The following is a 25375-nucleotide window of genomic DNA, read 5'->3' as shown; positions in this document are numbered from 1 at the left end:
GACTATTTTATGGTTATTAATGGTGCTTCTGGGGCTGGGAGTATAACTTAGTGGTAGACATGTCTGAGACCTTAAGTTTAATCCTGAGCACCAAAACTTCCTAAAACCCAACTATTCAACTCCCCCAAAAAACAAACAAACAAACAAACAAAAACAAAAAAAACAAAAAAAAAAAACACAAAAAACAAACAAAAAAAAACATTGCTTCAGTGTGAGATGCTTGCCTGTCAGTGCTAGGTGCTTGCCTGGCTCTCGGTTCCATTCCCAATGCACAAAGACAGCACAAAATGAAAGTGAGCTATCACTTGATAGTAACCCTTGCCATACTGCTATTTCTTTGTTCCCCAAGTCATATGAGGCAGCTGCTTTGTTTTGCACAGAATAGAAGCTTAGAACATGGACTCTGGAAGCAGACCAACAATCCCAGTGCATCTTTCTTTAGACAGGTTTCACTTACTGCGTAGCCTGGTTGCCTAGATCTCTCTAGATCAGGCAAGCCTTGAATTCATAGACGTCTGCCTGTGCTGGATTAATAGCTGTGTACCATTATGGCTGGCTCCCAGCTGCATCTTACACAGGTTCCATCACTGTGGGCAAGGGCACATATCTTCCACTGCTTTGGTTTCCTCACTTAAAAAAATGGCACTCATCTCACTGAGTTGTTGTGAGCCTTTAATGTGTAAAGTTCTTAGAACTCTGCCTGGCATTAGAGCAACCTCCTTAGTGTTGATTTTTAGTGACCTTAATAATTACCATGCACCTTACTTAAAAGCATCTGCTCTCAATTGAACAAAACTAACCACCAGATCATGTTCTTTGTCTGGAGCAATAATACAACCTGACACCCTCAGAGTCCTCTTCTCCACAGGTAAGTTTTCATAAATAGGTTGCTGCACAGTTTACATAAAAGTACACCTAAAGTCAATTACAATATGAGAACTCATCATTTAAAAAGCAACTTTTTTTTTGTTTGTTTGCTTGTTTTAAGACTAAATAGTTCATTCTGGATACTAACTCCAAGATCCTTTGCCTCAGCCTCCTTAATGGTCAGATTCTAAGTGTGTACCATCATATCTGGCTCAAAGCTATTTTTGTAGATAGAGATGAAAGCAGAAAGTTCTACTTACTTGGAAACAAGAGAGAGAACATTGAAAGTAACATTTAGTATAAAATGTGTCTTTTGGAGTTGGTTAGTTAGATCAGATATTTGTAAGGCCCAAATTTCAACAAACTGCCAAGTAGTTCAATTTCTTTCTTTGTGGTACGCTCTTGGGCTCACACTGTATTCGTAATCACAGCCAAGTGCCTTACAAAGGCATAAAAGGGAGAACCACATGAGAGAGAAGGTGGAGTTTAGCAAATGCACATTCCCTGATTCCTGATGCAGGGAAGGTGGGGTGCAAGTGTTAACTGGGCCAAGATCTCACAGTGCTGCCTGCTATATACCACAGAAGCATCATCAAAGTTAAGTTACACACATCATTACTAAAATGAACCGAAGACCAGATTGGCCTTTTGGGAAGAAAGGGGGCAAGACAAGGAAAAAGAACATGAAAGAAGTAGAGGGCATTTGTCTTTCATGATTGGATTTGGCTGGAGAAGAGCAGTGTGATGAACAAACTCGAGGAACCTGGGATCCCCACCACCTTCACTCTGCAAGCCTATGGTTCTCAGCCTGGGGAGTGACATGCTCACGGCACTGTGCCATTGGCATGTTCTACACAACACGCACAGTCAGTAAAAAGGAGCACAGAGCACCGAGACACAATCCCACCAACAATTCCACCACAATCCCATCTTCTTTGACAAAAATCAAAAGATGAATCTTACCTCCACTGAGAATAATGACAGCTATAAATATAGCCAAGTCACTGTCATCTAATTCCAGTGCATTGAACTTCACAGCAAACTCAAACTTAGGCTCCATAAAGTCACCAAAGGGCTTCCGCAGGCTTTTGAGGAACTCCCTGGTCATGAATCCTTGGCCCTCTGAGATGAGGACTCCATCTTTATTCATCAGGGAGGCCAGCATCGTGTAGATGATCTCATGGACACCATACTTGAGCAGAGTCACTTGGTCATTCAAATCAAGGTTAATGAAACCAGGGATATTTTTGGCATACTCTGTGATCTCTTGCACGGCTTCTACGGATCGAAACTGGCACCCTTGAAAAATTCGGATGGCCACCTCTTTGCTCTGCTCCTGCAGGGGGGTGATATGTTTGAACTTGATTTTATCTTCTCCCATCATTAAGGAATTCATGTCGTAGATGACAAATGGCTGCAAATGAAAAAGGGAAAGTGGCTGAGTTCCTTGTTCTGAGAGAGCATCACCCTAGTCCTGAAGACTATTTTATATATGTATTTCCTTGCTGAGGAAAACTGTGAAAGATGAAGGCACTTAAACAGGAGAGAGGCTCTTCCTATTTATCATTGATCTGCTGTGTGCAAACATTTTATCAACTTGGCTCTTTTTTTCTTTGGTTTTTTTTTTTTTTTTTTTTTTTTTGAGACAGGGTTTCTCTGTGTAGCCCTGGCTATCCTGGAACTCACTCTGTAGATCAGGCTAGCTTTGAACTCAGAAATCTGCCTGCCTCTGCCTTCCAAGTGCTGGAATTAAAGGCATGCACCACCACTGCCCAGCTTCAACTCGGCTCTTTCTTCCTTCAACTTATACTACTACTATGTTACCCTGAGACTGACTAAATTGACAAAAAGTCTGTTGTCTTTCTTGAATTTCAAGAGAACATACATTTAGCCTTTTTTTTAAACAAAAAAATAATTAAAGCAACTTATAATTGAAAAGACCCACTTGAACATAAACTAAGCTTACAGCATTAGATTAAATTTACTCAGACCATAAAGGAAACACAGTGAACATATAAAATCTATTTCACTATAAAAAAAATCACTCAAAGCAGATTAAAAATATTGAGCCAAGAAAATGTCTATTTTTTTTTTTTCTGTGCTCTGGAAGCCATCTGTTTCAGAAAATGCAGCTGTAGCAGGCCTGTGGGTAAAACATTGCAAAGAATAGTAAAATAAGAATGGCTCTGAGCTTTTACTTTTTGTAGTTTTGAAGACAGAACCACAGAGCCTCTTGTGTGTTAAGCAAATGCTCTATCACTGAGCTGCAGTCCCAGCTCTGAACTTACATTTTAATATAGGTGTTCTTAGGGATCAACTAATAAATAAAACAAATGGATCAATTACTCAGGCTTATAAACAGGTTGCTTTGAAAGGTAATTCATATTTGTCATGACACTCTTCTCCCTATTTTCTTTTAAAAAAGAACTAGCCAAAGGCTTATGAGCATTGTGAAACTCTCAAGGTTGATCAACTAGGAGAAGGAACATTTTGCACTTATTACATGTACTGAACCCTAGAAAGAGATAACCTCAATCTTATTAAATAATTTATATAGCTGAGCACTGGAATAAAAACTGAGGCTATCTGGGTCCTGGTTTTCAATCTTTCCCCCTCCCCAAAGATTTATTTATTTTCTCTTATGTATAAGGGGGTTGACCTGTATGCATATAAGTGTATCATATGTGTATCTAGTGCTTGTATAGGTCAGTGTGTCAGATCCCCTGAAACTAGGGTTATAGATGGTTGTGAGCCTTGTCAGCTGCTGGGTGAGTGCTTTAACTATATGACTTAGGGAAAGTCATTTACTCTTCCAAATTCTCAAGTTTTTGTTTTTGTTTTTTTGTTTTTGTTTTTGCTTGTTTGTTTTGTTTTTGTTTTTGTTTTGAGACAGGATTTCTCTGTGTAGCCCTGGCTGTCCTGGAATTCATTCTGTAGACCGGGGTGCCCTCAAACTCAGAGACCCACCTGCTTCTGCCTCCTGAGTGCAGGGATTAAAAGCCCGCACTATTATTGTTGGGAAGCTGACAAAATTGAAGGTTTCCATTCTTTTCTAGAGGAGATTCTAGTTGTATTTCTATTGTGTATGCTCTCTCTCTCTCTCTCTCTCTCTCTCTCTCTCTCTCAGTCTCTCTCCTCCTCTCTCTTTCTCTGTGTGTGTGTATTTAAATGGGTGTGGGTTCTATAAGTGGCAAGAGTAACCAGCTTCAAGATGTATTGGCTAGAGATTTAACTACGGACTCTTGCAGATAAGCATCCCTGATTTTCACCAAGTTCAGTCTGTTCCACACTGAGGACTCTTAGACTGAGTAGATTTCCAAACACTTAAGGGTTGGGTTGCTCTAGAAATACTGCTGTCCTCAGTTCACTTCAACCATAATGCTCATCACACCTCAGAGAGGAGAGACTAGAGGACTCAGAGGCTTGCTGCCTTTGATTGTTGAAGACAACTAGGAGCAAATCATGTTCACTGTTTCTTGGACATCTCGCTTTGGTTTACCCTAAGTCTTCACCATTGGCATCATTAGTAAGAAGAGGATAAAGAAAAGGCAGAGTCAATTATAACAATTTAAATGTACTGTGTTATCCCTGAGAGTCAGAGTCTAACCTTGAGAGAACTATGAGTGGATGAAGATGATTTTACAGAACCTAGAAGAAATGCTTTCCTTCTCCTGCCTCTTCCTCCTCTACTGGTGTTCTAGGGGTGTCATAGTGTATTATAATGCATATTAACAAAAAATAAGTGACTTAACATTTTTAGACAAGGCCTCTGGTACCTAACCTTGGTATATAGCAGAGGATGACCTTGAACTTCTGATCCTCCTGCTTCCACCTCCCAAGTGCTGGGATTTCACAAGGGTGCACTATCACCCCTGGCCCAGTTTGCTAGGGATAAAGTACACGGTTCCAAGCATGTCAAGTCCCTAGCCCCTTGACTTCCTTTATTCTCCTGAGTGTGGACAACAGAGAAAGCAGTCCAACCAAACATGCTCTATTGCAGATAACATGAACATGAAATCATCTCCTCAGCTAGGCCTAAGTACCGTGCTTGCTTAGAATGCTCAAGGCTCTGAGTTGCATTCCCCAGGATGGAAAATACAAGCATAGAATCAAGACAGTAAACTATCTCTTCACACCCAGGAAGACTGTACCCAGACTTGCCCCTTCAGCTTCCTAGTGAGCTTCTGCTCAGTCATGTGGGTTCTTGGCACAGAGCATAAGCATCAGATTCTTTCACCTCCAAGTAAGCAATTTATCTGGAACTCTGCCCTGGTCCATCACCCTTGTGATTCTCCTTGACTTCCCCTGCCCCTCATATAAAGCCCCAGGTTCCTGTTTTTGAAACTCTGGGATAGCTGAACATAGGGCACCAAATCCTGCTAATTTTCTCTCCCAATTTAACAACAATGAGACTTTAACCCCTTGGCAATCAGTGTTGGTCAGGATATCCTGGCAGTAAAATACTCAAGGACAGCACCCCCACCATCGTTATGCCAAAGCAGTACAGTTTGGGAAAAAAAAAGAACAGAAAAAAAAAAACCAAAAAACCCTTAGGCATTTCTGACAAAGTGGGAGCTGGCAGAGAGTATGGGAGTATTGACATGCAAATGAATACCAGTGGAGATTTTGTTGTTGTTTTTCCTAGTTATATTTTATTATGCTGGGCTTTTTTTGTTTGTTTGTTTTTGACTCTGCATAAATTCTTTCTGCTTCTGTGTGGATCTGTCAAACTGTAAGAATGACTCCCAGGCCACCAGCTTACCAGTTCCCATACTTCAAACGATCCACTTAGGCATCACTTTCACATCTCACTGGGACTTCCTTGTCCTCAAGCCTCCTAAGAAAGTAGTGGTTTGCCCGCCTCTTCAGAACCAGTTATTAACACTCTGAATCACTGACAGCCTTCTTTTGGTACAGTGTTCTTTATAAAACAAACTGTATGTCTTTGATCACATTTCTATACAAAGCCAAGAGAGCCCTAGCACTTTGGATTAGCTTGTAGAGTGTCTTCTAATAACATACCAATTGCAGGAGGAGTCGTGTCTTCAAAATTTACTCAGTAATTTTTTTTTTTAATCTAGTTTACATTGTATTTGCCTTGAGAAACAGCATCAAATGGCTCGGTAGGCATATTACACAGCAGGAACAAAAGCTACAACTAGACATGCTCAGGGGACCATCTAGGTTTGTTAGGATTCAAAATGTCTAAGAAAAATATGCAAATGATGAGAATAAAATTGCTCTCAGAACAGTGGCCAAGGCTCTGGGAATGAGATTTTCTGATGCCCAAGCTTTGCTGGACAAAGAATGATCCTTCTTTCCTTCCTTCCTTCCTTCCTTCCTTCCTTCCTTCCTTCCTTCCTTCCTTCCTTCCTTTCTACTCTTTCTTTAGTACTAGGGATTGGACATGGGGTTCATAAATACTAGCCACAACCTGTAACACTGTGTGGATCCACCTTTTAGTAATCCATCGGCATGTTAATATATGAGTTATGAAAGGGACTATACACAAAATACTAAGTTCACAGCTCCTCTTGGCTAATGAAACAACCCAATAAAGGAGATAAATAAGAAAGTTCAACTAACACAGCTCAGGTTACTCTGGGTGATTCTCTAGTTAGCCGCATACATATCTGCATAGTACCTGACCTACTCACCGAAAATCACATAACAACAGTGCCAAATCACAGCTGAGTGAGAAGCCAGGCTTGGTGCTGCTTATTCATGATCCTACCATTTAGTAGGTAAAGACAGGAGAATCTGGACCTTAAGTTGACCATTGGCTACATAGTGAGTTCTAGGTCAGCACAGGGTACATGAGATCCTATTTCCAAACCAAACTATAACCTGGCTTGGGAAAATATTGGCCTTGTTTCATGGGCCTCTCCAGGTACTTAGATTTTTTTTTTTCAAAGAAGAACACTACATTCTTATGGCCTATCTTTCAAATTTTATTCCAGTCTTCTGCATCTCTTGGCTTTCATAGTATTAGGCACACATCTTGTCCTCTATGAACTACGGTTAATGAATGCTAACCCCAAAGTACATTGGTTTCTTCAACTTCCTTTCTGTCCCTGCTCCTGTGTTTCAGTTTTGCTTGTTGAAAACCATGGGAACCACAGAATGCAAAGTCTCTTCTAAAAGCACACATCATTGCTCTCTAAATAGGAAGAAACTGGAAGCTGAGATGCTTTACAAAGTCAAAGAGTTCCTTATAGCAAACCCTATGTAGAACCAGGATCTCCCCCTGACTGTCTCTTTTCAAATTCTTTCTCTATGGCTTTAAACTCTTTTCAATAAAATGCCTTTTCTGGAAAGAACTAGGGCTCTTCTGTGCTGGGGTCCTTAGGTGGTGCCTTTTGAATGACATTTCCTAGAGTCAACTGCTGTTTGTGATAGAAGTTAAGTTAGAAAGACTGTCAGATATAATTCTGTGTCCCCATGTAGTTAAGTGATTTAAGACAAACAAATGAAAACTTAATAAGAATTATTTGCACTCAAATGAACCAGTACATAGCCACAGCTCTTAAATAAATTGTTCAATTTCAGCCAAACAGTTACTCAGTGGATAAACAAAGGTACTGGCCAACTCAGTCCAACAACTAAAGAATAAATAAATAAAATAAAAATAAGTAAAGAAGCCCAAGTGCTTTTCCCTTAACTATATTGAATATTATTGTTATTTTCTGATACTGGGAATGGCACCCAGAGCCTTGTATGTGTAGGCAAGTGTTCTACTACTGAATTACACATCCAAACCTAGAATAATATTAGTTCAGATCTGTCATATCATTAGCTATTACTGACTCTGGTTATAAAGGAATTTGTTTTATTACTGTTGATAGATGGATCAGCAATGCCTTGGGGGTTACTCAGCACTGGTTTCTATTTGATTCCTATGGGGTCCCTAAGTTTTTCTCTGAGGACTCCCTCAATGCTTTTCTCCTCAGGGGAGGATAGATATTCCAGTTCATTCAGATTCTTTCAAAGATGGAAGGAGAGACTCTGCTTTGTTTAGCTGTAAGTGTAGGATTTAAAGAGACACATCTTCCCCATCACTTGAGTTAGTATGATGTGACAGCCACTGTATATTTTAGAAAGCATAAATGTAAGTGGGTACAGAAATGTTTCCACAGCAGTTTACAATTCCACATGGGCTTTATGATTCAGAGGTTTTATATTTCATATACTATTCAGAATGATCACTTTTCTAATGGCACCAGTGTGCTCCTGTTATAGGAACAGTGACTTTACATGTGCCTGTCTTAAACAACATGATGCCTTGGAACCCAAAGTCCAACACAGTACAAATAAAACGTTTTATTTCTTATTTGTAGATAGAATGGAGCCAGGACTTCACTAGGCATCACTCTCAGATATGGAGTGAAGAGTTGGCAGGTATACCCAGGGTTTTTCTATTTATTGTTTTATGACAAGCCATGGCACTGAGAACGGTTTTTGAAAACCACTGTTTATTTTCATCAACAAACATGGGATCATGTGATCATTGTGCCAGCGAGATAGTCAAATATCCTAAACTTCCAAAGTCCACTCAGTTATCAAACTGCCTTCAAGAAATGAGGGTTCTACTTCCAACACACTCATGGGTTTCAGAGATCACTAGGATTTCTTCAGCAAGGGTTGTGCTGAAAAAAAAAGCAGGTAGTGGGGAGAATGGATTCCACCCTATTTGAGGGTGTTGAAAATGTATAATGTTCCTAAGACTTCTTTAGTGACTCTATAGCCCACCTCCTCCTAACCTTGAGACTAGAATACCCAGTCCATACTCTTGGAGGCAAGATGATGAAAATTATTGGTATCTTTTCACAAAAATATGATGTTAAAATTGATTGGAGAAGAGCAGGAACATTTGATTATCTGTTTTGAAAAGTGTGAGTGGCCCAGGGAACAAGATATAGAAGAAGGAAGTTTAGCTGAGGAGGGGGAGTGGCCCCTGCTAGTCCAGAGGCAAAGGCTGCAGCTGGTGGGTTCCTAACAGGCTATGGTTAAATTGAGCAGTGAGATAAACATAAAGAATGGCCCCTTCAGTCTGATCATTTCCTTTTGCGAGGGTTATGGGTAATTGGTCATCCACTACGCTGAGCAGCCTCCCCCAGGCTTGGCCTAACAGATGCTGATGACATCAGCTGCGAGCTGGGTGTATAATGAGACCTAAGCTTCTCTCCTTATGGCCTCAGCCACTTTTTCACATCCCCCACCATCTCGAGAGGCCACACTTCAGCAAAACTTTTCCTATCAATGCAAATCTTAGCTTTCACAGCCCTGGCCAAGAGATAACATAACACCCCAGAGATAGATGCTATCAAATGAATAATAGGACCATGCTGATAAAGAACAATTCTCACTGCAAATCACATTTTGGGTTTCTCTTCCATATTCTCTACTGAACTGTTTCTATTGGTGCTCAATTTGATTTCATCAGATAAGGAGAAAACAGTGCCAAACAATTTGATTTTAGTTCTGTATAATCAGTGATTGGGTTGTTTATATTTGGCTGGACCTCTTTTTCTTTTTCTAGACCCTAACTGGAGGCAATTCTGTCACTATCCAATAGCTCATGATGTCTAGTTTGATGAACAAATATTGGGCTAGTAAAAAGCCCTCTGTTGAAAGTCCATGATTTCAAAGGGCATAAACAACAGTCTTTAATTCAATTAAACAAATAGTCTGAGTAACTATTATGGGAAAAGCACAAGCTTACGTACGATAGGGAAAAATGACAACCCTTGGCCTCTGAGCTTGAAAAGTCTATAATCAGGCTTTTGTAGCCCCTTCCTTAAAGCAGCTTAATAGCTATTTGTTTCACAAAGGGCCTCCAATTATCTTATTTTTAACTCAAAGACCTAGAGCCAAAAAGTCAGCTGGGATGAGGTTTCCAAGTGATTTCTAGTGATTTGGGTGCTGTGTCTTTCAGAACAAAGATAGGAGTAAGTTGGCCACCATTAAATACATTTAAATTCTTGCCTATTAGGGTGGGCTGGCTCTCTCTCTCTCTCTCTCTCTCTCCATCTCTCTCTCTCTCTCTCTCTCTCTCTCTCTCTCTCTCTCTCTCTCTCTCTCTCTCTCTCTCTCTCTCTCTCTCTTCCTCCCCTAGCCTTTAAGTAGTACTAAATTGATAAGATTTCCAGCATGGATTTCAGGTGTGAACTTGAGGTTATGACAATAAGAACCCAGAGCCTGCAAGATGAGTGGCTCTAGGTAAAACTGAACTGGCTTGCCTTTCAGCAACCGCCTCCCTCCCCAGTTAGGTAGATCCCAGACTCCAGCCCTCTTTCCTGCACCTGTTCTTGGTAAGCTGTTGCAATTTGCCTTCAAGTGTTAATTCTGCTTAGTCATGTGGCTCTGCAGTCTTTCTTTACTTTTCTGCCGGTGAAGTAGGCTTATCCTCTGTAATCAAATTAGCTCTGCAGAGGCTTCACTTGTGTGTCTCTTGCCATGGCTACTTTTGGTACACAGTGCACAGAGCCCATGGTACTGTGACTCGTGTTCTGTAGTCCTAGAATAGCATGCTGAGAATGCTCCCAACTAGAAGTCAGGGAGCTTATGTCATGGCCTTGGGGTTTCTATGTGCTTGCCCCTCTCCACTTCAGTTCCTTCTTCTTAAATGAAGATAATAACAAACAATTGCAGCCTTCAGAGGACCCTGAGCTCGAGTGTAAAGAATGTGTAAAATACTTGGAAACTGTAGTGCCTAGGGCCTTGTGTATCACTGTGAAAGTATCAATCACCTCTTTTGCAGGGAGAAACTCAACTGTTCTTACTGGCATGTGGCTTTCTCATAGCTACTAGCTGATTCCACTCGAAGTCATTTATCTAAAACGAAAGAAATAACCTGAGATAGTCCTCAAAACACATTAGGAGATAATACGATTTTTTTCTTCTAAAATCTAAATGGTCATCAAGTTACATGTATCCACCTAATAGTTGACTGGCTCTCCTGGCCATGAAAGTAACTGACCACACACAGGGTTTTCAAGAGCTGGATCCAGGTCTTCTGCATGGGACTTGTAGCTCCTACTGCCTAGGGACATTCATCATAGCATAGACATCAAAGCCAGACCCTGGCTGAAAGACCTGAAGAGCCCAATCCAGTGCACACTTGCAGCTGCTGGTGGACTGGGGAGCAGCATTGAGGTTTTATTTTAATGTAATTTGATGTTGATTCTCAACTTCCTATCAGAAGCTTTCTGCTTCCTAGAAAACTGGATTCAATGATAATTTTCATCTATTATGAATTGCTAAACAATATCAGTCAAAGAATCTCCAGGTACTTAAGAATACTTTTGTGGCTTGGGACTGTAGCTTAGTTCTAGCACACATGTACCCAACATGCTTGCCTGGGATTCAATCCAATAGTTAGCATACTAAACCAAGCAAGCAAGCAAGCAACCAACCATTCCATTGGAGTAGCATAGGCAACTTAGATCCTTGCAGAAAGTAGAACTCATGTATATAATAGAAGGCCAGAGCCTCCAGTTTCCCAGGAATAAAGCTAGGTACTGTAAGGAAATAGGTCTCATGATATCCTGATGTACTTTTGTGCCCACTTTGGACCTGGGACAAATGACCATAGAAAAACTGAAAGGTAGAAGTGGGACACAACAGCTTAACACACCTGCTCAGCCTCCTGCACGGCTTCTGAGACACTCTTGTGACTGGAAGGCTTCACGTTCATTCATGAGTGTAGAGATGACCTATGAGCTCTTGTATTACTCTCAAAGGTTTTTTATTACAGCTTGGAGGACTTACTCCCTTTTCAGAACAATGTTTACTTATCCTATTTGAAGACATTTCCTGTGTTTTGGACCTAGCCTGCCACTAGATTTTAACAGCCTGCAGCTGAGCTGTTTTTTGTTTGTTTGTTTGTTTGTTTTTGCATATGCATGTGCACCAAAGCAAATCATTTAGTCAAAGGAAACAACCCCCAGCCCCAGCCTCCCCCAGTGAAGAGAGCAGAAGAGAACTAACTGATTTGTCCGTTGTCTTTCCTGTCAAGATCGCCCTCGCCTTGGCTTTGGTCAGCGGGAAGGACTTTATGTATGAGTCATACAAATGCTTTGCCAGGGCTCGCAGATCAGCAGACTCTGGGTTCAGCTGGTCGATATCACTGGAGATCTCCGCCAACAGCTTCTCCTTCTCGGCCTGTGGCATCCGCCCAAACCTGATGGCTACAGAGGAAGAGGAATGACAGGATGAATCATTGGATCATTACTAGGGCTCCGCATTGTGCTCTCCCTAATCTTGGTTCCCACACTGAGAGTCCCTCTCTCCACCCGGCGCTGGTTCTGCCTTCTATCTACCACTTTGCTCATGTTTTTATTTCGCAACAGTAGCACAGACAAATGAAATTAACTTATTTACTTCTTCAGTTAAAAAAGGCAACATACGATCCTGTTAGGAAATTGGAAGGATCCGCTAGCAAACAGGAATACATATTCATTTAAACATGAATCGAGAGACAACTCCTATCCAAAGATGCAAAGTCATCTTTATAGAGCTTTCAAGTACAGCTAATTATTTCTTCCCAGTGTTCCCCCAACCCTAAGCATTTCAACAATCAAAATGTTCACACTGTACTATAATTATGACTTTTTATACCTCTAACCCCTCTGTAGAACAATGTCCTGCAGACAGGGACACTGTCATAATTATCTTGGTAACCTCTGCACTTCATAAAAGGTACGGCAGGAGCATCTTTGTGTTTCATGAATTAAACAGTTACGGAGAAGTTCAAGTTGTACAAACATAGGCCCTGTTCTCAGTCAGTTCATATGAGCTATCCGTTTCTGTTGTAAAGAAAGACCAGGGAACTTGGACATTAAATGGATGGAAACTGACTTACCCCCTAACTCTGCAGAATTCCCCCTTAATGAGGTTCATCAGAATACCTTTAATTTGGCTTCTCAAGGAGTGAGGAAGTGTGAATGCAAAGCAAAGACTTAAGACAGACTGTAGGGCCTAATGTAGGAATTGACCTGTGTGAGCTGGGGTGTCCTTTGGGCACAGAACCCTTGCTTGGCATGTGCAAGGCCTTCCCCAAAAAAATTAAATAAATAGTAATCTGTTTATAGACTTCTAACTTGCATAAAATTTCCTACTTCCTGGTCTGATATTACTTATAAAATGTCCCTTTGAGTAATGTTTCTTTGACACCATTCTTTGTTGAGCTAGCTCTCTTTAGGACACTGCTTTTCTCCAGTGGAACATCTTGCTCTCATACTTAGTAGTATCTTGAGCACCATTCTATGTGACACTCAAGATGATGGTGGGCTCTTTTACTTAGATGATAGGCTACTTGTGAGCAAAGGTTGGGGCACATTTACATATATCTTAGTACTTGGTAGAACTCAATCAATGTTGCTGAATATGAGAACCAACAGGTTTGTGCTTTTTTTGTTTGTTTGTTTGTTTGTTTTTGAGATGTTAAAAAATTAAAAAAAAATTGTGTGAATTTGCCTGCATCTCTGCATCACAGTGTGTACCTAATGTCTGAGGAGGCCAGCAGAGGGCAATGGGTTCCCTGGAATTGGAGTGACAGACAGATGTTAATTGTTATGTGGGAGTTGGGAATCAAACCTGGGTCCTCTGCAAGAGCAGATAGTGCTCTTAACTGCTAAGCCATCTCTCCAGCTCCAGGTGGATGGTTTTTATTCTTACACTAAAGATAGTATATTTATCATAAGACAAGGTATACAGGAACATTTCTATCTGTTCAGTGACTTTATTTAATCGTTGGTGCTGGGGATTGAGTCTTGGGTCTTGTGCATGCTGAACTCATGTTCTACCACTGAGCTACAACTCAGTTCATATTATTTTTATTGTATTTTATAGTTTGAGACTAGGTCTTGGGCATAACACAATGTGGCCCAGGATGTGAAACTCCTCTGCACCAACCTTTCTAGTTGGTGGGATTACAGGTCACTACCATGCCCAGCAAATTTTGTTTTAGAGAAAAGACTGATTTGTCCTCGAGTCTCAAATGTGTAAGTTCATCTCAGTTGGCCCTATACTTTATCACTAATAAAACTATTGCCCTACAGGGGCTTCTTAAGAGACCTTGCTTGGAGTTAGAGGGGAAAAGATGTTTGCCTCTCAGTTTACATTAGATCAGCATATGTTTAGATACATTTTCTAAATATAACCTTTGCACATGACCTATTCAAACAGAAATCTTTAAACAATTGCCATTTAAAAAAAGTCAAAATTGCAGACTCCCTCTTCATTATTCTTCCATTTCAGCTGCACTGGGATAGGGAATGTCAGCTTACTGAGGGGCCCTCCCACCTGGTCCCCAGATCCACTGGGATCCCTCAGTCTATGACCATGACTCTACTGTCTTCTATTTTAATAGCTCTGGCCACAATAGTCGATAAGGGTGTTTTCTTTTCTCTCCTTGTCTGCAGTCTCCTTGAAGACAGGAGTCTTCCTTGCTCATTACACTCAGCACTTAGCATATTGTTGGGTACATATTAAGTACTTGTAGAACATTTTGAAATACAATGAATAAAATACATGGTCATTATGAAATGGAGAACTGCTCAACAAGACCCCATCTGTCCCTGAGGGATCTATGGGTAGTTAATGGTTGCTGGAGGAGGCAGAGGCATTTTCTTCAGTGGTGTAGCCACTGGTAAGTTGCCCAAGCTCCTGTAAATAGCCCTCACACATGCTTCTATATGCTCTCCTAAGTAAACTCATTAGGTCACAAAATAAAAGAAGGGGGGGAAGGGGAGGGAGAAGGAGAAGAGGAAAAGGAGGAGAAGAGAAAGAAGGATGATGAAGACAATAACATAGAGGTAGAAGGGGGCTGGGTAATTTGGAAGAGGAAAGGAACAAGGAAAGGGAATGGGGAGAATATGACGTGGAATATGACATGGAAACGCCAGTTATGCCGATTAGTTAATATGTACAAAGTAACAACAATTTAACACCAGTGCAGAAGATCCTTTTATAGTCCTCTGCAAAGCCATGGCTAACCACCACCTCTTTCACACAGAACTTTTTTGTTTTGTTGCCTTTTGAGGAAAAGGGGCCAGAGCATGTGAGAACCACTTAGAAATATTCTAAACTTACATGTTTCCCACAGAGCATTCTAATAACCCATCCCTATATCCAAATGGGATATATATATATATATATATATATATATATATATATATATATATCCCCCAAGTGTTTTGAATATATAACTTGGGGTTTGAAAAAGCTTTCCAAATGCTAGGCTTTCTTGTATGCATATATTAGTATGTGATGCTGTTACTGCATATTCTAATGCATTTACATTAATTATTCTGCTACAATAGAAGCTATATGAATACCAGGTTTTACCTTTGCTCCTGAGTACAACAAAATACACAAATTATACAATAAATGTATGAAAAATTAAATTCCAAAATATCAAGCTTAAAATTAGACAGAATATGAGTCAATATGTACATTGGGAAGCTTACATGAGAAAAGGTAAGAATTATGACATATTAGAAGATGAAGAAATCGTGGTCTGGGCATGTGGATCAGTGGTAGAGTGCTGTCCTAATATGCATGATGAAGCCTTGGGATTGCTCACCAGCAAATAATAAAATAAAATAAAAACAAAAACGAAACACATACACACAGAATTTCTGAAATACAAGTTGGAAGAAAACCAGAGCTATCGTATAGTGAGGCAGAAGTTGCCAGAATCATCTACTGCTTCACAGACCAATCTACACAGCTCTTTACTTGATGAATAATTATTAAGTGGACTTTCATGTTAGATACTGTCCTAAGCTCTGGTTATTTTTTTAAAAATGTTGCATGTATGCGAGGTCAGAGGAAAATTTGTGGGAGTTGGCTCTCTTCTTTTATTATGAGTCTTGGGGATGGAACTTAGGTTGTCAGGCTTGTGGCTATAGCTCCTTTACCTGCTGAGCTATCTCATTGGCCCTCTGCTTAAATTTAAAAGAAAACATTTATTTATTTATTAATATGTGTAAATATTTTGCTTGCACATATATTTTTGTACCATGTGTGTAAAGTCCCTATAAGGCCTGAAGAGGGCATAGGATCCCTAGGAACTGGAGTTACAGACCACCATGTGGGTGCTGGGAATCAACCCTGGGTCTTCTTCAAGAACAGCCCGTGCTTTTAACCACGGAGCCATACATATCTCCAGTCCTTCGTCTGATTAAAATCCCCACTTTGGTGTTTTGAGACAGGGTTTCTCTCTGTAGCCTTGGCTGTCCTAGAAGTCACTCTGATCTAGAAGATGAGTCAACATGTACTTTGGGAGGCTTACATGAGAGAAGGTAAGAATTATGACATATTAAAAGATGAAGAAATTGTGGGTTAGGCATGTGGATTAATATGAGTTTGGGCTGGGCTCAAACTCATAGAGATCTGCCTGCCTCTGCCTCCTGAGTGCCAGAACTAAAGGCATGTGCCACTATGAGTGACTATGATTAAAATTTTATAGACAAGGAATGATAAACATACATGGACATTAACATGCCTAAAATGCATATTATCTTTCCTAGTGGGCAATCACAACAGCCAAGTTAATTAGTTAAAGACAGTTTCTTATCACGTTAGCAGTTCTTTTTTCTTTCACCTAATAAAAATAGCTAAAGCTCTTTCAAGATCACTTTAATTAGGATGCCTAAAGGTAGTGTTCTTCAGCTAGAATCTCTAACTCTCATGAATAAAGCATCTGTATTGATAAGTAACTCTGCTACAAGTTAGGCATGACTTGTTCCACAGGTAGATTTAGCATTTCTACACATCAGGGGCTTAGCAAAGGAAGGAGACAAGGTCTTGCTGGGTGGAACTAAATCTGTGCATAACAGATTGGAAGTAGAGAAACATTTTATTTGTTTCTTTGTACAAAACAGGAATCTGTGTGTCTCAGGCTGGTCTTGAACTTGTTATGTAGCTGAGGATGAACCTGAATAACATCCTCCAGCCTCTATCTCCCAGGTGCTGAGATTAGAGTTGTATGCTTCCATATCTGAATTTTTTTTAAAAGAGAAAATTCCGGATGTATTAGTTCATTTGGAGTCCCAGGGAATCCTAGCTGCATGCACGTTAGATGAGTATTGAATAAAGGCACAAGGAGGGTTTAGCAAGACTTTTAATGTTGAGAACGAAGCAGTGCAGAGGATGTGCTTTCTATAGCTAATCGATCAGACTGAAGGCCACTGCTTTCCCTGGCAGATAAAGAACAAACCCCGACATCTAGTTTATCTGTTGCTCTCCTAACTTTTTGAAGCTGTTAAAGATTGGTGTTTTTAGTTAAGTAACTATTTTAAATTTATTTTTAAGCTGTTCTAATAATGGAACCCAGGGCCTGGTTCATGCTAGGCAAATGTTCTGTCAGGGAACTAAATTACCAGCCCAGTTCCTATCCTTTAAGCAGAGAATTAGAGGAGGACAGGGAAGTTGAGCAGTTGTTTTCTAGAAGGCTAAAGTTAGAGTTTAGAAACAAAGATGGACATTATATATTGGGAATCAGGAAAAAATACATATACACATATAAGAATATATATATATATTCTTATCTTCTACCAGTGATGATTAATTTCCAATGTCAAAAGGAAAATATTCTCTGTGTTACTCTGAGTCACTGAGAGAGACTGTCTGGTCTCTTGGAAGGCAGTAGAATTAACACGGCCATAGCTGTCATCAGGAAGTCAACTTTCCGATTTCTTCTCAATGGGTTATAGAAAACTATATAATATCTATGGTCCCCAATTACTTTATCTGGAGAGGAGGAACTAGAAGAAGATGTCTCAAGATTCCCTTTTATCTCTATATTTATCTCTAAAACACTGCTAAGATCTAACCATGCTGAACTACAGTACTTGGGGATACACTTTGCTTTCTTTTTTAAAGCAGTGTTTGTCCTATATTTGAGGCTTTACAAAATAAAAAGGCAAATTTTGCCTGCTATAGCACTTGTCATAGACAGCAACTTTAATTTTTATTTTGGGGTGGTTACATACAGAGGACAGACAGGTTGTTTTAGCCCAGTGGTAGAGCATGTGCTTAGCAGGTTTAATCTCCAGCACAAAAAAAAAAAAAAGTCATCTAGAGAAATGCGTCTCAGTTTTAAAACAAATCATGAGAATCAGTAGGTTCTACTTCATAATATTAGCACATGACAGATTTATCACTTCATATTTAGTACTGGTATTACTGAACAATAAACTTTAGGTGTGTGAAATAATTAAGTATTTTGTTTTCTGGATCTAAAAACATGCTAAAACATAGTAAACTGACATATTTTCAAAATATCTACCAAATTATAGGTGCATTAAAGGGAGATGCTACTTAATTACAAAGGCATATTAAATTGGATTTTCAAGATAATAAATCAAGCAAAATAGAAGAATAAAGTTGGATCCTACAAGAAACATTTCTCTTTTAATTTTTAAGGGATGAGTTTGCAGTCATAGAAGGCTTTTAAAACCTGGTCAGGTTTTCCATTTGTACATATTTTTTGCATGTAAATCACACAAGTCATAACTGCTAATTCTATGACCATTGCCAGTAAACAATATAACTCTTTCTTTTTCCTCCCTCCCCGTGTTCCCTCTCCCCATGTATCTGTCTGTTCAGCAGAATGTGGTATACTGGGAAGGCACAGACTACTTAGAAGAGCAAACACAAGGAATCAGAAAAGTCTTCAGGAAAGACATGTGGACAGGGCCTTGAATGTCAGGTAGGATTCTGATAGAGAGCAGAGGGACAAGGTTCAGACAGTGTTTATAAGCACAGAGACCATTTCCAGGAACATCAAGACACAGTTTTCCTGAAGTCTATGTGGGAAGAGGACAAGAATGGGAGAAGAGGCAGGGCCCCTAGAGAAAGAGCATGAAGCCCACAGAGACAATAGGAGGTGCTTTATGTATTAGAACTGTGACCATCTTTTCCTTCATGCCACTGAGATGATAATGGTTAATTGCTCTTGTTTTTTTGGATGCAGTGATACAGTACTTACGGTAGGCACATGTGTCAGAAAAGGCCTGTTCACTTCTTGGTGGCCAGGAAGCAAGGAGAGGCTGAACAGGGACAGAGCCTCACATCTCCTTCAAGGGCATACCTCAATGATGTAAGTAGGCCCCACCACCTCCCAGTAGAACCAGTCACTGGCAAGTCAGCCTTCAACACAGGGCCTTTGGGTTCATTTCAGATCTAAACTACAGCAGAGAGTTTTCTTTTAAAGCAATACAGCTTAAATCTGTCATTTAGGTGTTTATGCTACATACTAGGACATACTAGGGCTATTTGCCAGGCATTGGGACAACTGCCTCAGACAATGCTGAGTGCCATAGAAAATTGTGAAACTACTTTTTTTCCCCTTCAGATTTTTATGAAACCACTGAGGAACTATTTTTAAAGTTGTCAGTTTTTTCTTTTTTATCTCCAATAAAAGGAAAAACCCCACATTATTTGTATCATAGGACATCCTAATCAACAAAGCTTTCACTAACTTTGAAACATGTGAAAAACATAATTATCAAATTTCGGTGTTATAGGGAAAACCTGACTGAATGACTCATTAGTAGCACAAGCTAATTCTTTTCTACTTTAGACTATTTAAAAAAATATGATTACCCTAAACTCAGTTATTTAGTTTATATGTAAAAAGTAGCTCTGAATATGAAATATTAATACTTCAAAGTGCTTTATGACTAAATTTTTAAACTAAAACCAATATATATTTAAATATGGTAAATACTGGGGATGTGATAGCAGATCTTTCCAACACAAGTTATGGTTTTAAAAGGTAAAGAAATATATGCAAGTACCCATTTGACTGAAGAAGCAACAAACTCACTTCCCAGACAAACAGTAGTCATCTCATAAGTTACAGGTGCCTCTGGGCTCTCTAGGAGCTAAACTCTTATACATGTTAGCACTTGTATTCTGAGCTTCCCTTTAAAGGTGGTTTAGACAGGGTATCACATTGATTGTGTGATGCAAAAGATGCCTAAGCAATCTGTGACTCTAGAAACAATGATGGATTATTCCATGATCAAAATAACTGGAACACATGTTTATCTTGGTTATTTACAGGAAAACCTGTAATTTTTTGTTTTTTTATTGTTTTTTTGTTTTTTCTTCCTAGTTCATGCTGGTGATGGGCATTGGAAACAACCTAGTTTCCAGCAAGGGGGATTCTAAAGGTATGTCCTTGCACAGCATCTAGTCTGTGGCAGAACAGAGCTGCAAGTTCTATATGGCACATATAGAAAAGCTTCAGCTATATGCTGCCTTTTGGGTCTACACTGTCTCCCACGTGTTCAAGTGTGACTGCTCTTGGGAGGTCGTGAAACCTTTCAGAGGTGGGAAGATGCTTGAGGGCGTGTCTTTGGAGGGGACTGTGTTGCCCCAGCTCTTCTTTTTCTCTTTTGCACTCCCTGAGAGATGAGTTCTTTCACTGCAGGCAACAGGGCCAAATCAACATAGAGTAGGACCTCCAAAGCTGTAAGCTAAAACTAAACGCTTCTTTGGCTTGGTTGTTTTTTGCTTGTTTGTTTGTTTTGAGACAGGGTCACACACTGTAACCTAGGCTGGGTTTAAACTCATGGCAATCCTCCTGCCTCAGCTTCTTGAGTCTGGAGTTACAGACAGGAGTGTACTGCTACACCTGGCTCTACCTTTAAAGACAGAAAGTTGAAATGGACTATGTGACTTTTTAAAGGAGATTGCTTTAGGTTTTTACTCTAGCCTTAATCTGATAAGCAGTGGATAATATAGAGACTTGATTTAGGCACAAATTATGTTTTTATGGCACTAAAACATAGGTAGAAACTTTCAAATTCAGGCAATTGATATACCAGATGTCTGCATGTTTGGAAAGACTCTAATATTGTCTAGTAAAATGTGTGGACTAGCTGGTTGGAAAGTGAAGAATTCAATGAGTTATGTTTTTCATTATAAATAATGAGATAATTGTCAACTGTGAAAGGACTTAATGATGACTGGCTTCGATGCTTTTTGGCATTATTCTCCAGGGCCCTTGTTTCCTTTGACGGTCACTGTGGAATCTCCCTTCAGAACTGCAAGGGCATTGCTGATAGAGAACCTAAACACAGTAAGTGGACTAAACAGAGGCAAAGAACAGAAAAGAAGTAGCAGAACCTAGGTGGAGTGGCACATGCATGTGGGAGAGTTAGATAGGAGGATTGTGAGATCTAGGTCAACCTGGGCTACATAGTGAGACCTTGTTCCCAAATAAAACAGATAACATAAAAAATTAAAAATAAAGAGACACATACTGGGGCAGGTTGGTTGTGGAGTGTTCATTCTTGTATATACTGAAACAGCTCCATACCGATGTTCATGAAGAATGCACAGGGTGTCTCCTTTGGAAACTTGAAAAGGCATTTTGTGTGGATACTGTTACTCATGCTGTTAGCTCACGTTGGCTAGTATAACCACAGTCATGTAGAAAATTTTGTATTCAGAAATAATTCCTCATCAGGAGTTGGTTAAAGTGTACTGCAGATTCCTCCCCTGTGTGTAGACTCTTTGTATGTTTCCTTTATTGTGCAGCAAACACACTTATCTGAAAACCTCTGAGAAGTTTTGTTAGTCATCTGTAAGTCCTTTCATGGTTGAGCTGCTTAAGTCTCTGGAAGTGGTAGCGCATGCCTTTAATCTCAACACTTGGGAGGCAGAGGCAGGCAGATTTGAGTTCGAGGCCAGCCTGGTCTACAGAGTGAATTCCAGGACAGCAAGGGCTACACAGAGAAACCTTGTCTCAAAAAACCCAAACTAAACCAAACCAAACCAAACCAAACCAAAAACATTTAATGCCCATTGGTCCTTGTCTTTGCAAGAAAAAACTGAACATACTGTTCAGATTGGTCCCTTCTAGGTAGAGTAAATGAACTGAGTTTTTGTTTGTTTGTTTTTTGAGATAGAATCTAACTATGTTGTCATGGCTGACCTAGAACTTCCTATGTAGACCAGGCTGACTTTGAACTCATAGAGATATCTGCCTGCCCTGCTTCCTGAGTGCTAGTTAACTGTTAAAGTCAAATGACGACTTTATTATCAAGGGCATGGTAGCTTTCTTTGACTTTCTGGGTGGAGAAAATTATACTGCCCATACTACATAGGTTAGATTTTTGGGAGGAAGGGTACTGGGAATATACTTTGGGCTAAACTCTGCACTGGGCTACACCCCCAGCTTATAGTCTACATACTATTTATCTGCAAATGTTAAGCAATGGGAGATAAATTTCATGTGAGGTGTGCTTGCTTATAAACCACAGAAAATATGTTTTATATCAATGTTGCAGTGCCTGTAAGTGCTAGGAACTATATTTTATACAAATATGAGAAATGACATTTTTTTGAATAGGCAAAACCCAAATAGCATTAAAAGCAGTGTTGGCAAACTTTCCTAGACTATCTTGATGATAATGACCTCAAAGTCAATGATTTCTTCATAAAGATGAAATAAGTTTGCTGCAACTTGATTGCATCAACTAAAATAAAGCTCTTGGCTTGAAATTTTTGTTCTTATGTTTTATGAGGTTCGAAATAAAAAGGAAATTGATGGAATTAAACCAGCAAATTATTTTGCAATCAATGACTGCAGTTGTACACTGCTACAAAGCAGATGTGGTCAAATGTTGAGGAAAGTTGGACCAAATTCCCTTCCTGTCCAGTGCTGTTGATAGCTCTATTCATAATGCACTCTTGCCTTTAAAGGGACTGACCCATAAAGACAACCACACCTTTTACTGCTTTCAAAGGGTAGAGAATCAATCAATTGGTCATTGGCAAGCATCTTGATGGTTCCCACTATGAGAAACAAACATGTCCATGATGGGATACAAATATAATCTTTACAGATATATTAGAGTCTACAAAGATGAACACTGAGTTCAAAGATTATCTTCTTACCAGATCAGTTTTTCGAGAGATGAAAGCAAAAGAAAATAAAGATGGGAGCTGGGTGTAGCACAGTGGTAAAGTGCACACTTAGTATGCACAAAGCCCTGGTTCTGATCTCCTGCATGAGAGAAAGAAAAGAGGAGAAAGGAAGGAAGGAGGGAGGGAGGGAGGAAAGGAGGGAAAATTGGATATCAAATGAAATAAAACTTTGGACTTAATCTGATAACTTTAGTATATATTAGTTCTTGAATCCATAAGGATATTTTTAAAGCATTGACTAAGACTTGTCAAACACTATTAAGTTACAGCTAAAATGAGTTTTGTGGGGCAGTCAACCAATCAGAACCAAATGGTAATAAAGAATTTGTTTTTAACAGGCATAGATCTTCTATGATTAATGTGATTGAGTGCTACAGCTCATGAGCACATGGCTCTTCTCTACTATGTCTCTGAAGCCAATACTGTTATTTTTTTCTACTGCTGGGGATGGAACCTCAAGATCTCATATGCACTATACAAGTGCTTCTTCACAGGCTACACTTTTGAAAAATACGAGATTTTATCCCCTTGCATTGATGCAGCATTGAAGTTTTGTGAGAATTCCAAATATTTCTGTCTTTTTTCTTCAAGTTTGTGTGTTCTCTGAAGTCAAGAATAATATAGCAAAGGCATGGTAAAGAACACCACCAACAAAAATACATGAACCAGAATTCTAATATCGCTTCTTTGTTCTTATACTCTGAACATTAGATATACCCAGCATTTTTTAAAGCAGTAATAACCAACACATGTGATTATAATTCTGCTTTTAAGCTGTTTTTAAAAAAATATTTCAAAGCAACATATATATCATGATAACCATTATATTTGCATCAAGACATCAGTTTTTCCAAAGATCCTTTTCTTAACACACACACACACACACACACACACACACACACACACACACACACACACACACATACACGAATAAGAGTTTATAGGGCCAGGACACTGGGTTGAAGGCCTGTTGAACTTCCCACTAAGGATATCAAGCAAGTAGTAGAACATGCCTATTTGTTTAGTATTCATTGCATGTGCCCTGCCAAATGAAGGGTTCAATCTAAAAGCTGAAAGGTGCTGGCCTACACGAAGAAGCTCTCATCAGGATGACTTTGAAACTTAATGCTCTTTAGAAGAATTTACTCGCTTCCATTAGTTGTCCTAGTGCCTACTGACCTGGACCTGGCATTGGCCAGGAGAGTTACAAGATGTACACATGGCTCTCAGTATCCACTTACCATTGTGAGACATCCCCACAGCAAGGCACTTCTGAAACCGACAGTACTGACATTTATTTCTACTTTTTTTGTGGATCCGGCAGTTAAGATCACACCTATCATAAATAAGCTTCAATCGGATGGTTCTTCGGAAAAAACCCTGCAAAAGGATATGGAAAATAAACAATTTTTAAGTCTATGTGATACATAGAAGCAGCAACCTGTGGATAAAGACACTCATTGACTTGGACATCAGCAAAAGTGGATTTGGGCTGGAAAGATCGCTCAATCAGTAAGCTGGAGGGCCTGAGTTCAATCCCCAGGAACCTTGGAAAAGATGCCGGGCATTCTGTGGTTTGTGCTGGCCATCCGAGGACTGGAAGGCAAAGACCAGAGGCACCCTGAGGCTCATTGACCCGCCAGTTTAGTCTAACTGATGAGCTTCAGGCCAGAGGGAGACCATGTCTTGAATATGGTTGACAGTGTTCATGAAGATGACTCTGATGTTGCCCTCCATCTTTCCCATACATGAACACATACATGCATCTGCACTATATAAATATACCTGTTCACATAGATGAACTTCTGCACACACATAAATAAAACACAAGGTGGGTTTGTGACACAGTTTCACCATGGGGGCCTTGTACAAGTGACTCTCTGTGGTTCATTGGTACTTTCTGTAAACTAAAGTACAGAAGGATCCTCTGGGGTTCTTTTTCACCTCTTAGACACTGAGCACATCCCACTGATGTCATGCAGTGTACCTTGGCTCTACATTTGGTTTTCAGCATGCTCTAAGAAGTGCTCTGGATTTAATGTAATGCAAATAAAATACCATGTAATCAGTCCAGTCTCTCAGCAAATTATTCCAGCAGTGTGCCCCAGCCTTCACAATTGTGCTAAGCAGCTTGGCAAAGTTATAGTCATTTCCTTCTAAAGCATGATCGGGGGCCAATAAAAATCCACATGTGAATAACTTTTTGGAATTCTCCATGTTGCAATTTCCTGCAGGATTTGTCTTATTTATTTATGTAGTTGAAAGAATACCCCACCATTGTAACTTGCAAACAGAAAGAGATAGCAGGAAATAATATGAGAAGCAATTGGGAAATCCTTAGAAAATCTGCTACCTCAAAATGCAAATATGTCCTTCTGGGACTAACAGAGTGCTCATCTGAATTTACTACATATGTTGGATGGAACTGCAGGAAATTTAATTGGAGGTATCTTCTAGCTCCAGTGTATATATATGTGTGTGTGTGTGGTGTATTTGGTAATGCATATGTCCACGGTTCTCTTTTATTTCTTATTATGTTCATCTTCATGAAACACAC

General features: G+C 39.7%; 1 protein-coding gene across 13 annotated transcripts in view; it reads right to left on the bottom strand.

Moving 5' to 3' along the window:
• Positions 1 to 25375, bottom strand: part of Pparg (peroxisome proliferator activated receptor gamma) — a 129526-nt gene that overhangs the window by 15263 nt on the left and 88888 nt on the right. For 10 of the 13 annotated variants that reach the window (XM_006505743.4, XM_006505737.4, NM_001127330.2 and 7 more), the window contains 3 exons: positions 24060 to 24198; positions 11857 to 12056; positions 1831 to 2281 (listed from right to left, as the gene is read on the bottom strand). In XM_006505743.4, the coding sequence (XP_006505806.1) occupies positions 1831 to 2281; positions 11857 to 12056; positions 24060 to 24198 (790 nt within the window). Of the gene's footprint in view, positions 1 to 1830; positions 2282 to 11856; positions 12057 to 22788; positions 22898 to 24059; positions 24199 to 25375 lie in introns of all 13 variants that reach the window. The other 3 variants (XR_001785108.1, XM_030255223.1, XM_017321456.2) reach the window with 1 other exon arrangement.

The sequence above is a fragment of the Mus musculus genome, chromosome 6 (genome assembly GCF_000001635.26).
Source record: "Mus musculus strain C57BL/6J chromosome 6, GRCm38.p6 C57BL/6J".
Lineage (NCBI taxonomy): Eukaryota > Metazoa > Chordata > Mammalia > Rodentia > Muridae > Mus > Mus musculus.
This window is presented reverse-complemented; position numbering and strand designations above follow the sequence as displayed.